Genomic DNA, 13379 nt, shown 5'->3' with positions numbered 1-13379 from the left:
AAGATCATCTTAATCACTTCCTTTATAGTGTTAACTCTAATAAATAGAAGGTTAAATGAAACTTTACAGAGTCTGAGTGCACCAGCACCTCCTGGTGCAAGACATCACGGTAGCATACCCTTCCAACTCTGCTCTGCTTTTTTTCCCTCCATGTTCATTTAGAAGACACCTGGTGAGAGAGATGTCTTCCTGTTTTTCTTCGTGTTCCTGTTTTCTCACTTTTAAAAATCAGTGTTATGGCAAATCAAGTTCCCTTTGTTCCAGCTAAGGCATCTTGAGCAGACATATGAAGTAAATATCTATCCTGAAACTATGGACTAGCTTTACCAGAACTACAGTACTTTTTCTCACTCTCCCACCTTAAATATTGCATTTCTCCAGTATGCATTCAGAACATGTCCACATCTTTGACAGTACTTGTCTGGAAGGTAAACATAACATTTTAAAATTGTGCAAAGCTCTTCTTCACTTTCTTTTTAAAATGAATTGCAAAGTAAATAAGCAGCCTACCATTTTAAAGGTTGGAGTGTTCTTCAGTGCTGTTGCTAATCTTAAGTTTTAAACATTTTTTTTCTTTAGATTAAATGCTGAAGTTTTTAAGCACTGTGACCACCATTAAAACTTTTTTTTAGTCTTGTCAGTTTTCCTTTTGTCAGCTTGTCAGTTTTATTTCTTATTATCTAAACACTAAGCAGCTCCAAGATTCATTTTTAATGGAAGAATGGGAGGAGAAGTCAGGGGAGTAATTGACAAGACCAAAAGATTGGATGAGAAGTGCTGCCAACATACATAAACAGAGTAGAGGGATCTGAAAGATGAGGGCAGGAGAGCTGGCAGCCCAGAAAGCCATGGAAACATGTATCTGTATTAAAAATAGCTTTTAGACTATCTTTAGAGCACTGTGAAGAAAGCAATTACTTTCTTTAAGACCTGATTAAAACTTTGGTGCTTGTTGTTTTAGTACAACATATTTTGGATCAAGTAGTTATGATTACTAGGAATATTGTAAGTTATTCAATATTAATGCTAACCTCAAGTGATGAAAAACTATTAAGATGATATATGTTACTGCCTAATCTGTAAGTAACTAGAAATAAAGAGTAAACGAGGCTATTTAGTGTGTTAAGGAAAGAATCAAGCTGTAACCACCACTAAGTGATGAGAGGCACAGAGATATTTAGTTTGATAAATTACAATCCTATTACTTCTAAACTGCTTACGAAAATAAAATGGACTCTGTATGCAAGTGACAGTCATCAAAACTATGTAATGTAGTTAATCATAAAATCATAGAATGGCTCGGGTTGGAAGGGACCTTAAAGGTCATCTAACTCCAAACCCCCTGCCATAGGCAGGGATGCCGCCCACTAGATCAGGTTGGCCAAGGCCCCATCCAACGTGGCCTTGAACACCTCCAGGGATGGGGCATCCACAGGTTCTCTGGGCAACCTGTTCCAGTGCCTCACTACCATTACAGTGAAGAATTTCCTCCTAATGTCTAAAGGTTTAATAAAGTCAGTGTTCATACTGACTGATGCTTATATTTCTACTGGTGTTACCAAGACTGAATTCAGACATGAATATCGTTGCTTAAAAAATATCTGTAATTATATTTTGAGTTGAACTCTTGAAAACATGTGTTACTATTAGGAGAAAAAAACAACTAAGATTTGGTAAAGTGGTCCTCTGTCTAATGTTCATCCAGTTCTGATGAGCCAGTCAGCTTGCTATAGAAGAAGCAGAAAACTCAGTCATTATCTCCCCCCTCCCCCCCAACATACACACAAAAGGGGAAGAGTGGGGGCAGAAAGAAATGTATTATTGTCTGTTGGTTTAACGGACTGAAACAACTAATTGGGGGTCAAAAGTCCAGCTCTAAACAAGGAAAAAGAAGGGACAACATAGGACAACTCCTTTTAACAACAGCAAATCGTTGAATTGGTTTAGTCATCTTGTTCTAACCCTTGCTCTTTAATTTAAATTGAAGTTCTTCTTGCACACTGCTTTTAGGTAAATTATCCTAAAGATAACTGTGACCACATAATGAGTGATGACTATGGAAACCTGATATATTTTAATTTCCTGCCTTAATTGCACACAATAATGTCATACTTGGAAACACACCATAAATATCTTGTGATTAATAAATGAAGACAATTTATTTAGTTATTTAGTGTTAAGTATACAAAATGTATGAAGTATAAAATTTTTCATTAACCATTTTCTTTATAATGTCTTGACAGTAGAGAAAAGAGAAAGTAAATAAAGATCAATAATGTCTGTTTGCAAAGTAAATCATTAAGTTGATAACTTGGGTCTGTGAATTATCTTTCTAAACTCTTGTGAGTCTTTGCAATTAAAGAGCTGGGAGCATATATGGTCTTTCAGGTTGTTCTTTTATAGAACTTAAGCATATTTCAAAAATATATTGCATTTTGTATGTTTAAAATACATTTGAAAATTATTTGTAATGACTTTTAATAACATTGACATGAAAATAATTATGTTGCACTTTCTCCTTGATAATATATTTGAAATCATTCTGTTAAATATGAATGCAAATTTTTCTTATGGAGTTCCTTTATCATAGAATGTAAGACCAGAAAAGGGTGATAAATTATGTAGTCTAGGCTATTGCATGTCACAGGGAGTTAAGATTCATCCTTGTATTGCTCTAATGAACTAATGAATTTGGTTAGCCTAAAATATTTCCATTCTCAAATTGCTAAACTATTGTGTGTCGCAGGCACAGAGAGTAATGGATAAAGCAGCACAGGAAATTGAGTGAGTTGTGATCCTAGGCCAAATGCTTTCTGTAGGGGAATCAGAAAAGAAAGATGCCAGACACCTGTCAGCCTGGCTAGAGGGAAAATCCTTTTGGAACTTTAATCTAATTAATTCGAGCCTGCACCTATAAAGAAAAGTAATCTTAGGCAAATTTGTTTTCTACTCTTTGATGGTACTGTATTGCCCATTGCAGTATCAAAGTTGGACAAACTTTTAGCATTCAGTAAGACATTATGAAAACAAGCAAACCATATTTCTAAAAGATCCTTTGAACCCTGGTGGAGGGCCAAGGAAATCACAACACATGAAACAATGTTATGATCACTATTTAAGTGCAGAACTGCTAATACTATGAAAAATTTGAGGAAATCTCAATTTATATAGTTACGTATTTATTTCATTTGGTATTTTCTAAATCTTCTGGTAAGAATAATGATTCCTTTGAATTCTGAACATCTGTATTTTGACACTTTTAAGAAATATCAAGTCAGGTAAAAGATTTGTAAACTGACAACCTTGAGTTTGCAAATATCTAACAAATGCTTGCAAAACATCTAGTTTTTGTAGGTCACTACCATTAAATACTACTCTTCATTTCATTTTTTTTTTCCTGATAATTTATCTGTGGACTTTTAACTAATTTACTTTCTCCTAGATTCCTGTGGTGGTCAAAAATGAAAACTCATGTGATCTTTTTTTAGGAAATGAACATTTATTTTGTAGTGAGGTAGGTAGAAATGCGCAAATGTCTGTTTCTTTATTTATTTCTTCTTCTCATCTCTTTTTAATCTTTGCTGTCCACAGAACCACCAATTTATTTTAGTTCAAGTTTGTTGTAGTAAAAAGTTATCCTTATTCTTGTTCATATAAACCACTGTAAGAAAGCCTGGTAATACTTTTAGAACTGTAGCATACATCTATAACCTGTATGTTAGAAAAGGACACACTCTGAAGCATTATTAGTTAAAACTTGTATTTCACGTGTTAAAAATTTGTTATAATTTGAAATCACATGTACCCATTTTTCTTTGGTAAATAATGAACAGCATAATTTCTATTGTGTTTTTACCTATTTTCAGCAAGTTTTTTTTATTGTAGATAGATATGATTTTAAGAAAAATTGTGCTGGTGATTTTTTTTTCCTTTTCTTTTGAATGAACCATAGCTTTTATGTCACTCCTTCCTTTAAAACAGGAGCTATTTTATTCTTTCATCATTGTAATATAACTTGATTTTATTTTCTTAGAAGATGTAAGTAAACATTTTTTTTTTTTACATAGTTCTGTTTGTTTTCAGATGATGAGATGGATTATAAGTGAAATTTGTGCAGTCTGGAGGATGTATAATGGAAAGGACTTAACTAATGGAACATCCATGGTATTTTGGAAACCGTGGGAACATATTTATGCCTTATGTAAAGCTACTAAGGGACACATGCCTCTATACAATAGCTATGGCAAATACATAGTGAAACTTTATTGGATGGTGAGTATTTACCTTCAGCAATCTAAAATTTTGTGCAGCTAGCGTGCCAAATTTTAATGGTTAGGAGAAGTATTTATAATTATTGAAAAGACATACAAAGAAAATTGTGTTGACAAATTGTTGACGCATGTTAATGAAAATTCATTCTACAGTGTATGTGATTTTTGTACAGCATAGAACCTAATAAAACACAGTTGTCATTTGATAAGACAAAATTATTTTTGCTGATTAAGTAGAATAGCTGCAATTAGATTAATCTCTGAAAAAAAAAAAAGAATAAAATATGACTACTGTTTCAGTGTTTCTTAGATATTATATGAATACTTGTTTTAAAGCTATCTGTAATGTAAATCAAAGTGCAGTAGAATTGGATTATTGGGAAAACATACAAAGTACTCTTACATATGTGTTCCATTGCCAGCCCACAAAATCCTTTTTTTTTTTTTTTATTCTTTTTTTTTTCTCCCCTTCCACCATAGGGGTGCTGGAGAAAGATCACTGTGGATGATACTATGCCTTTCAATGAAGAAGATAATTTGTTACTACCAGCTACAACCTGTCAAATTGAACTTTGGCCAATGTTGCTGTCCAAAGCTATCATTAAGCTGGCAAATACTAGGTATGTTTAGTTAGCTCACTTTCAGTTTATTTTGTGAAGTCATGTGGAATTTGAAAAAAGAAATGTTTTAGTATATGTGGAAAATGTATTTTGCTAAAAGTTTTATAATGAGAAATATACACTTTTAGGAATGCTGACACAGTAAATCAGTAAAACAAGGGCCTCTGTGGATAAGGAAGGCAGAATTTTTCCTTTTTAAATGTGTCTGTGTATTCATGCACCTAAAACTTTTTTTTGGAAAAAAAAAAAAAAGTTACCTCCCTATCTGCTTTATTTCTTTGCCATTATTCCCAAAGGCTTCTTCACATGTGGTTTTCTGCCAAATGGCAATATCCAAGACATTTTAACAAAGTAGTGCTTCAAATGGTATGGACGGTTAATACATTGCATATTTATAAGAAATACAGTAGAAACAAAATATGTTTTTGATACATCCAGCTACTAGTTAACTTTAGAATTAAAATAAGTTGCTAGAAAATGCCTTTACAAATTGGAAGAGAACAGAATATAATGGAGTCTGATCCGAGGACTGAAGATGGTAATCTTTAGTGTCCTTGATGGTTTTCCTATTGGGACTGTCACATAAATTCAAAGTGAAAGAGATAAAGGACTGCAGAGACAGAATATTTGCCCCCCTCCGGGACAAGCAAAAGGGGATCCTGTTTTCAAAGACAGGAAAGAAAATCTCATTCCCCCAGTTGAAGAGGAGCCGCAATGCATTCTGATGGGCTTTCTGCTCCAGCTCACCTTTAAAAGAGAATAGACTCACAGTGGAAACAGAATGTAGAAGAGGAAAGAGGCACTCAAGGTCATTGTTATAAGACAGGAAAATATGCTTTGGAAAAATAAAGGTGTTTAGAAGTACTTCAGTGTAATTTAAAATTCTTAAAATTATACTCTTTTTAATTCAACATGATCCTTACAAATATTAATACTTTTGACTAGAATAAAGAGGGAAAGCAGTGGAGTGATGTTTTTCATCATGAAGTACTGTATAAATTACAGTCTTTATTTTTGTGCATTTTTATGAAGAGTATGTTTAGAGGGCTAGGTCTTGTGTATTATACCTTATGTTTAAGATTTATCAGACCCCTAAATGTTATAGGAGTTCAATTACTTACTGTGTGTACCAGGTTATTTTCTGTTCTTTGCTAGGTATTTCTTTTGGTTAGGTATATTTTTAATACATTAATGTTACATAATCTTTCAAATGACAAAATGTACAAGTTCAAATGTGAGACACGTAAGAGCTTTTATTTTAAATGGTAACAAAAGTAAACATTATAGATATGACTATATGATATAGTTATATATATATATATATATATATATATAAAGCTTGCAGAATGTTTTGCAGCATTTATTAGAAAAGCAACATATTATTTAGAGATGCTTGACCTAAAAGAAATAAAGCTTTTAAAATGCAGTATGGAAAATAGAGTATTATAAGCTACTTCTGACACTTTTGCCTTTAGTGCTGCTGTTGTGGGCAGTGTGGTGATCCACTTGCAAAAAAGTGACCTGGAAATTGGCCCATGGTACAACCAATTGGCAATTAGGGCCACAGGTTCCTATGAGATGAGCAATGACCACCAGGTGTTTAAATGATTAAACTTCAGAAAAGAATTCAAATAATGAGCTGGATAGTCAAGCCTTCCTGTTCTGGTTATATCAACAGTCGCTTTTGTCAAAAGAGTGATCTGAAGTGTTTCCACGTTGACCAGGGAGTTGCATATAGCTGCCTGTAAGCTCTGTTTGCAGGAGAGTGTTTGAAATCCAACATTTCTCCAGAGCACAAGAATGACCAGGTGCTTGCACTTTTAGCCTTGGTCCTCTCAGGATCTTCTTACAGAATTGTTTCCAGAGAGTAGGAAACTATATCCATTTGAGAGAGTTGACTGTGGTACACTGGAAATACAGCCAACTGTTAATAATAATCTGGGAGTCGGAGCAGCTCTTCAGGGAAGGGAAGTTCTAGATTCAAATCCCTCATGGGTCTGGTGGGATTTCAAACCCACATCTCCAACCCTGCAAAAAGAGATTCTACTGCATACAAGTATACCTAGTATGCTTGCTAACCATACTGAAACTGCTTTTGTACAAGTGGGAATGCTAATATGATGGGCATGATGCAAAGGCACATCAGCAAACTTGAATTTTTAGGCTAGTAGTCAGCTATGGATTGGAAAACTAAAATTGCCATTAAAAACTTGTTTTTCAGCAGTCTTATTTTCTGTTTGGGCCTTGTACTGCTTCTACAGAAAGCAATATAGACTACAGAATTCGGAGAGCTGGTTATATTATATTTCTGTGTAATGGTTGTTTTTGTCTTACAGTATACATGAAAATGGAAAAAGAGAGCTGGAGGAATTTACAGTTCTACATGCACTGACTGGATGGATACCAGAAGTTATTCCTCTCCAGTAAGTTCATCTATTAAACATTTTGCATAATGTTAAATATTTACTTCTGTAAAGCATTATGTAAAATAAAGCTGAGCCATACAAGTCCTTCAGCATCAGTTTTGCGGAATGTAACGTTTTAATTCTAGAACTTGCCTTCAAGAAAAGCAATTTTTTTTGTGTTTTTATTTGTAGGTCATGCAGTTGATTGTAAAGCTATTTATCATGTTAGGCTGCTGATGATTGTTCTTCAAATTAATTTATTTTGAATTAATATTGAACCCTGTGGTGAAATCAGGGTTAGAGAAGTCTGTTTTGTTCTAGAATACAGATATAAAATGTCTGGCAGTAATACTAATAACTGTATGTATATTAGTATGATTAGTATTATTATATTAGAATGTACTATAGAAAATATATTACATGAATTTGGAAGTAATCAACTTCAGCTGGTGAGGTGTTTTCACATTTTAAATTGGAACAGTTGTTATGCTTTTATTCCTCCAAATAAAATTCCAACCTATAATATTTTTTCTTGTTTCCTATGTGTTAAGTCCATTCCATTGTTTAAAAATTATATATATATATTTTTTTCTACTTGACATTATTTTTGTTGAATGAATGACTGAGGTACACATTCTAAATATATATATATATATATTTTTAATGGCACTTTTTTGCTTTTTGATGAATACGCTAATGAATAAATAGATACAAACTTGATTTATATATAATTTATTCAGGTTTAATTGTTTATTTATAACAGCATTTCAATATTAAATAAGTTCATTCATGCTTTATTTTAGCTCTTATTTCCACAATCATAATTTTATGTCCCAAGTTATGCTTGCAACTTAAGTTTTTGATATATTTGGGTCTTACAGTAGTGTGTCTCTAGCCCATGGACTTAGAAATCTCAGCAACCCTAATTTTGTTTATTTATGTAGTTCATTTTTAGAATAGCAGCAACAAAAATCAGTATCAACAAATCTGGCAGTTATTGCAAAATTTAACTTGCTTGCACTAAGAAATGTGAGTGCCACAGAATCTTTGGAATAGAGATATAAAGATGACTTTAGCTTGCTGTACAATTAATAATTTTATTGTAAAAAGAATGTTTCATGCAATTGGCTTGCATTAAACTTATTCATGTCTATGAATGATTCATTCAGTTTTAGATTATTTCAGGAATCACTGACTTTCTGTGAAGAAACAGCACAGCAGCAACTGTCAAGTCCTATGAAAACTCTGTTGTAGCTGGTGGAATCAGGGGCAGAGGCATAGAACTCCTGGCGTTGAAACAGCTAGGGAAATCCTGTTTGAAACTACCTTCAAGAAGAGATTTTTAGTGTACAGAGCTAGAATCAATTAATTATACAGGGTAGTTGCAAAGTGGTCAACAAATTTTCCTGCCACAGCTTTTATCTACAAAGTCAAGCAAGTGTTTTATTTACTAAAATAACCCAGTCACTTTTCCAGAGAGTTGGACAGTCAGTTGTATTATAGCGTTGTCTAAATGAAGATCACACGTTCTTATCTTATTACAAATATCATTATCATTGATATGTACATGTGTTTGTTTTTTAAGGCCTGGATACTTGAACAAAGTCTGGGACTTTTTGAAAGAGATTTTGCCAGAATTCAAGTTGACAAATGAGGAAACTTCAGAACTTGATAATCCTCGGACAGATACAAAATGTAAAGAGATGAAAGTGTCAGAGTTAAAAAATGAAGTTTCATCTGTGAATAAACAGCCAGATAAACCTGGGAAAGCAGAGAAATTTGGCAAAGGTCTGTAGTTGTAGGTAGTGTTATCTTTGTAGGTCAAGCATAAGTAAAGTTAGCATAACCTCTGCCTTCGAATTCATCTATCTTTATTATACCTCATGCAAGTCTGCAGGTTTCTTGCTTCACTGTGTATTTTGCAATGCTATAAAATCAAAGAAATTTTATTTTAACTGTGGACCTCATTAGAAGTAGTATTAGACTCTTCTTTCATGAAAACCAGGCTTCATTTTCTGGCAGCGAGTTCTTCAGCTCTGTTAGTCATTCCTCTGAAGAGTGGTTCCCTGCAGAGGGATAACAATGAGAGAGTTTAGATTGCCCAAAGGCAAATGGGTCGGCACTGTTCTGACCATCCAGAAAGTATACAACTCATAACGGATGTTACCAAGAGTGATTACCTCTAGAGTGTACTGACAAGTACGTAGTATGTCTGTCTGCAATTTTATTTGCAGTAACTTTTCTGTTTATGCTACTAGGTATTAATTTTCTTCAAGAACTGCTAATCTTATTTACATTTAAATGAAGAAAGCTAGGCTTAGAAACATATTCGTTCCAGTATATTATTCTGCAATGTTTATATTTGAGTCTTAGTTTTCTTAGCTGCTGTTTTAAACTTGGAGGCATGGATGCAATTTCACAACACTTTTAATGTAATTGGAAGGTACAAATCATAGAACCACAAAATCATAGAATATCCCAAATTGGAAGGGACCCACAAGGATCATCGAGTCCAACTCCTGGCTCCACACAGGACCACCCTAAAATCAAACCCTATGTCTGAGAGCATTGTCCAAACACTTCTTGACTCCAGCTGGCTTGGTGCTGTGACAAATTTCCTGGGCAGCCTGTCCCAGTGCCTGACCAACCTTTGGGTGCAGAACCTTTTCCTAACACCCAGCCTGACCCTCCCCTGTCCCAGCTCTACGTCGTTCCCTTGGGTCCTGTCGCTGTCCCCAGAGAGCAGAGATCAGAGCCTGCCCCTCCAGCCCCTTGTGAAGAATCATACACTGAAATTTCTTTTTCTTCACTGACTTTGAAAACAAAATAAAAATGCATTCCTCAACTTTGAAGCTCAAATAATAATCCTAATGTCAAAAGTGTTATAAAAATGTTTGAAGAGACTTAGCTGAGCGACTAGTCAGGGACTCACAGGCACTCTTTCTATCATCTTATGACTTGCTCACCAGTGTAAAAGATACTTCAGAATTAGGAATGGACATGCACAAGGGTACAGCCACTGGAAACAGCACTGTTACTCATCCAACAGGGTTCTGTAATTTATTCCCAGAAAATGGTGTAAATTTAATTCTACCTAAGCTTTAGGATTTGTTAGTAACTGAAACAACTAAGAATCAGGGAAGCATGGTATTACAGTGAAGTTCTATAATCTTCCAACTCTGAGGCTCCAAGTTGTGTTCTGAAGCTCCACTAAATTTTTTTTTTTTTTTTAGTTATAAATGTATTTTTCTGTAATGTAAGTTTTAAGGCTGGAGAGAAGGTTCTTGCTCTGGAAGATGTTTTTTCTTCCATGTGATTTTATAAGTGATGCTGACAGTATCCTCTTTTATATTGCTCTATGCTTCCAATAAAATTTTGTTTTCTATCACAAAAAAAACTTGCTAATATTCCTTCCTAAAACTTGTATTTTCTTTCCTGGTTATGGTTTTTTTTTTTTTTTCCCTTGTAATTATTCAATTTATTTATTTATTTATTTATTTATTGCCTAGAACAATTTAATATCTGAGGAAAAAAAAAAGTGATAGAAGGGGTTTCTTTTTTAATAAAAAAATAAAAATGAAAGCTTTTATTGAAATGGCTCTTGCTCCCATATGTCGTAGCAGCAAATGTTGCTGCTGGGAACTTAGGACAAGTCTGTTAGATTGTTTTGGAAACTACTGATACATGGGATCAGGGATGTGAAGAAAATATTTGACACAGTGCCAGGACTTCAGGAATTCCAAACAATATAGTGGGGAAGTGAGAGTTGTGCACTAACTGGAAGGTGTAACTGAAGCCTTCCTGGCAGTTTCAATAAGTCAACATTTAAATCTTAAGAAAGTCTTTTTTTTTCTTTTTTTTTTCTTTTTAACTGAATGACATATCTCTTTATCATACATCAATTCCTCTTCAGTTTTGAATATTTTTTTTTAATTTAACTAAAATGTTATTAAAGCATTTACACAGTATTAGACTTTAAGACTGAAAAATTTTATCAGAAAAAAAAAAATCTCATCTTTGTTTTACTTAACAGATAAAGCAGAACAGAAAGAAACTGGGAAGAAGAAAAACAAAGATGGAGAAAAGGAAAAAAACAAGTCAGCAATTCAGTCTTCACAAATGCTGGCAGAAGTCCAAGGTTCTCCTCAAGCCTTAGCTGAGAGTAAGTGCTATTAAGGCTTAAAAACCAAATGGAAGATATATGTAAATAAAAGGCTTTTTTTTTTTTTTCTTCATTCTCTAACTTGGGGAAAGAGTAAATATGCTCATTAAATAAAAAAAAAAAAAAAAGTGATTCTTTATAGGCTGTATTAAATACTGAAGTCCTTCCAACATATTAAAATTCTATAAATTATATTAAGAATAATATTGCAGTAATTTGTATTTGATGTTGAAATATAAAGCAAATCTACACTGAACATTTGGAAGTTGCTGGCCAGTCATGTAGGACCAAGATTTGTTCTAGATGTAAATAGTATATTTTTATTAAAAATAATAATAATAATCTTCTTCTGTAGTAACTTATTTGCAATATCTACTTTATTCAGTATATTGAAATTGGAAGAAGGAGGAATGTTCCTTGTTGAAGAGCAGGGTGGCCAGAAATAGTCATTTGAATTTCCTGCATGACTTATTTGTTTAATAAATTTGTTTCCTTTTTCCTGGAAATATATTTTGATTGATGGATTTTTTTTTATATCAATACATCTGTGATAGCTTAAAAATTGAGAAAGTTCTTGCTTTGTGCATTCAAATTTAAATATTTTTAACAAAATATAGTTTAGACAAACCACAGGTAAATTTTAATTTGTCAATAAGAAGTGTCATGTTTATCTACATAAAATATAAAATTCTTCATAAATCATAGAATCATAGAATATCCTGAGTTGGAAGGGACCCATAAGGTTCATCAAGTCCAACTCCTGGCACCGCACAGGTCTGCCCAAAGGTTTAGACCATGTGACTAAGTGCACAGTCGAATCTCTTCTTAAATTCAGACAGGCTTGGTGCAGTGACTACTTCACTGGGGAGCCTGTTCCAGTGCGCGACCACCCTTTCGGTGAAGAACCTCTTCCTGATGTCTAGCCTAAACTTCCTGTGCCTCAGCTTGACACCATTCCCATGGGTCCTGTCACTGGTGATAATGGAGAATAGGTCACCTGCCTCTCCACTCCCCCTCACGAGGAAGTTGTAGACTGTGATGAGGTCCCCCCTCAGCCTCCTCTTCTCCAGGCTGAACAGGCCAAGTGACCTGAGCCGCTCCTCATATATCTTCCCCTCTAGGCCCTTCACCATCTTCGTCGCCCTCCTCTGGACACTCTCCAACAGTTTAATGTCCTTTTTGTACTGTGGTGCCCAGAACTGCACACAGTACTCCAGGTGAGGCCGCGCCAGCGCAGAGTAGAGCAGGACAATCACTTCCCTCGACTGACTAGCAATGCTGTGCTTGATGCATACCAGGATACGGTTGGCCCTCCTGGCTGCCAGGGCACACTGCTGGCTCATATTCAACTTGCTGTCAACCATAACCCCCAGATCTCTCTCTGCGGGCCTGCTCTCCAGCATCTCGTTGCCCAGTCTGTACGTATAGCCAGGGTTGCCCCATCCCAGGTGTAGGACCTGGCACTTGCTTTTGTTAAACTTCTTGTGGTTGGTGATCGCCCAGCTCTCCAATCTGTCCAGATCTCTCTGCAAGGCTTTTCCACCCTCATCTGAGTCCACAACTCCTCCAAGTTTGGTGTCGTTGGCAAATTTGCTCAAAACACCTTCTAGTCCTACATCCAAATCATTTATAAAAACATTGAAGAGGACTGGCCCTAAAATGGAGCCTTGAGGGACCCCACTAGTGACCATCCGCCAGCCAGATGTGGCCCTATTTACCACAACCCTTTGAGCCCTGCCCGTCAGCCAATTGCTCACCCATCGTATGATGTTTTTGTTTAGCTGTATGCTGGACATTTTGTCCAGTAGGATCCTGTGGGAAACCGCGTCAAAAGCTTTGCTGAAGTCCAAAAAGATCACATCAGCTGGTTTCCCTTGATCGACTAGATGGGTGATTTTATCATAAAAAGAAATCAAATTTG

The 13379-nt window shown here is 34.9% G+C and overlaps 1 protein-coding gene across 2 annotated transcripts in view; it reads left to right on the top strand.

The window, feature by feature from the left end:
• ADGB (androglobin) overlaps positions 1-13379 on the top strand; it is a 118388-nt gene that overhangs the window by 17701 nt on the left and 87308 nt on the right. The window contains exons 4-9 of one of the 2 annotated variants that reach the window (XM_083832557.1): positions 3443-3514; positions 4084-4272; positions 4752-4891; positions 7228-7314; positions 8882-9084; positions 11330-11458. In XM_083832557.1, coding sequence (XP_083688683.1) covers positions 3443-3514; positions 4084-4272; positions 4752-4891; positions 7228-7314; positions 8882-9084; positions 11330-11458 — 820 coding nt within the window. Of the gene's footprint in view, positions 1-3442; positions 3515-4083; positions 4273-4751; positions 4892-6560; positions 6700-7227; positions 7315-8881; positions 9085-11329; positions 11459-13379 lie in introns of those variants that run through there. The other variant, XM_083832558.1, reaches the window with a different exon arrangement.

Source organism: Anser anser, assembly GCF_964211835.1.
Source record: "Anser anser genome assembly, chromosome: 3".
In the NCBI taxonomy this organism is placed as follows: Eukaryota; Metazoa; Chordata; class Aves; order Anseriformes; family Anatidae; genus Anser; species Anser anser.
Note: the sequence above shows the minus strand (reverse complement) of the source record. Positions and strands in the feature narration are given on the sequence as shown.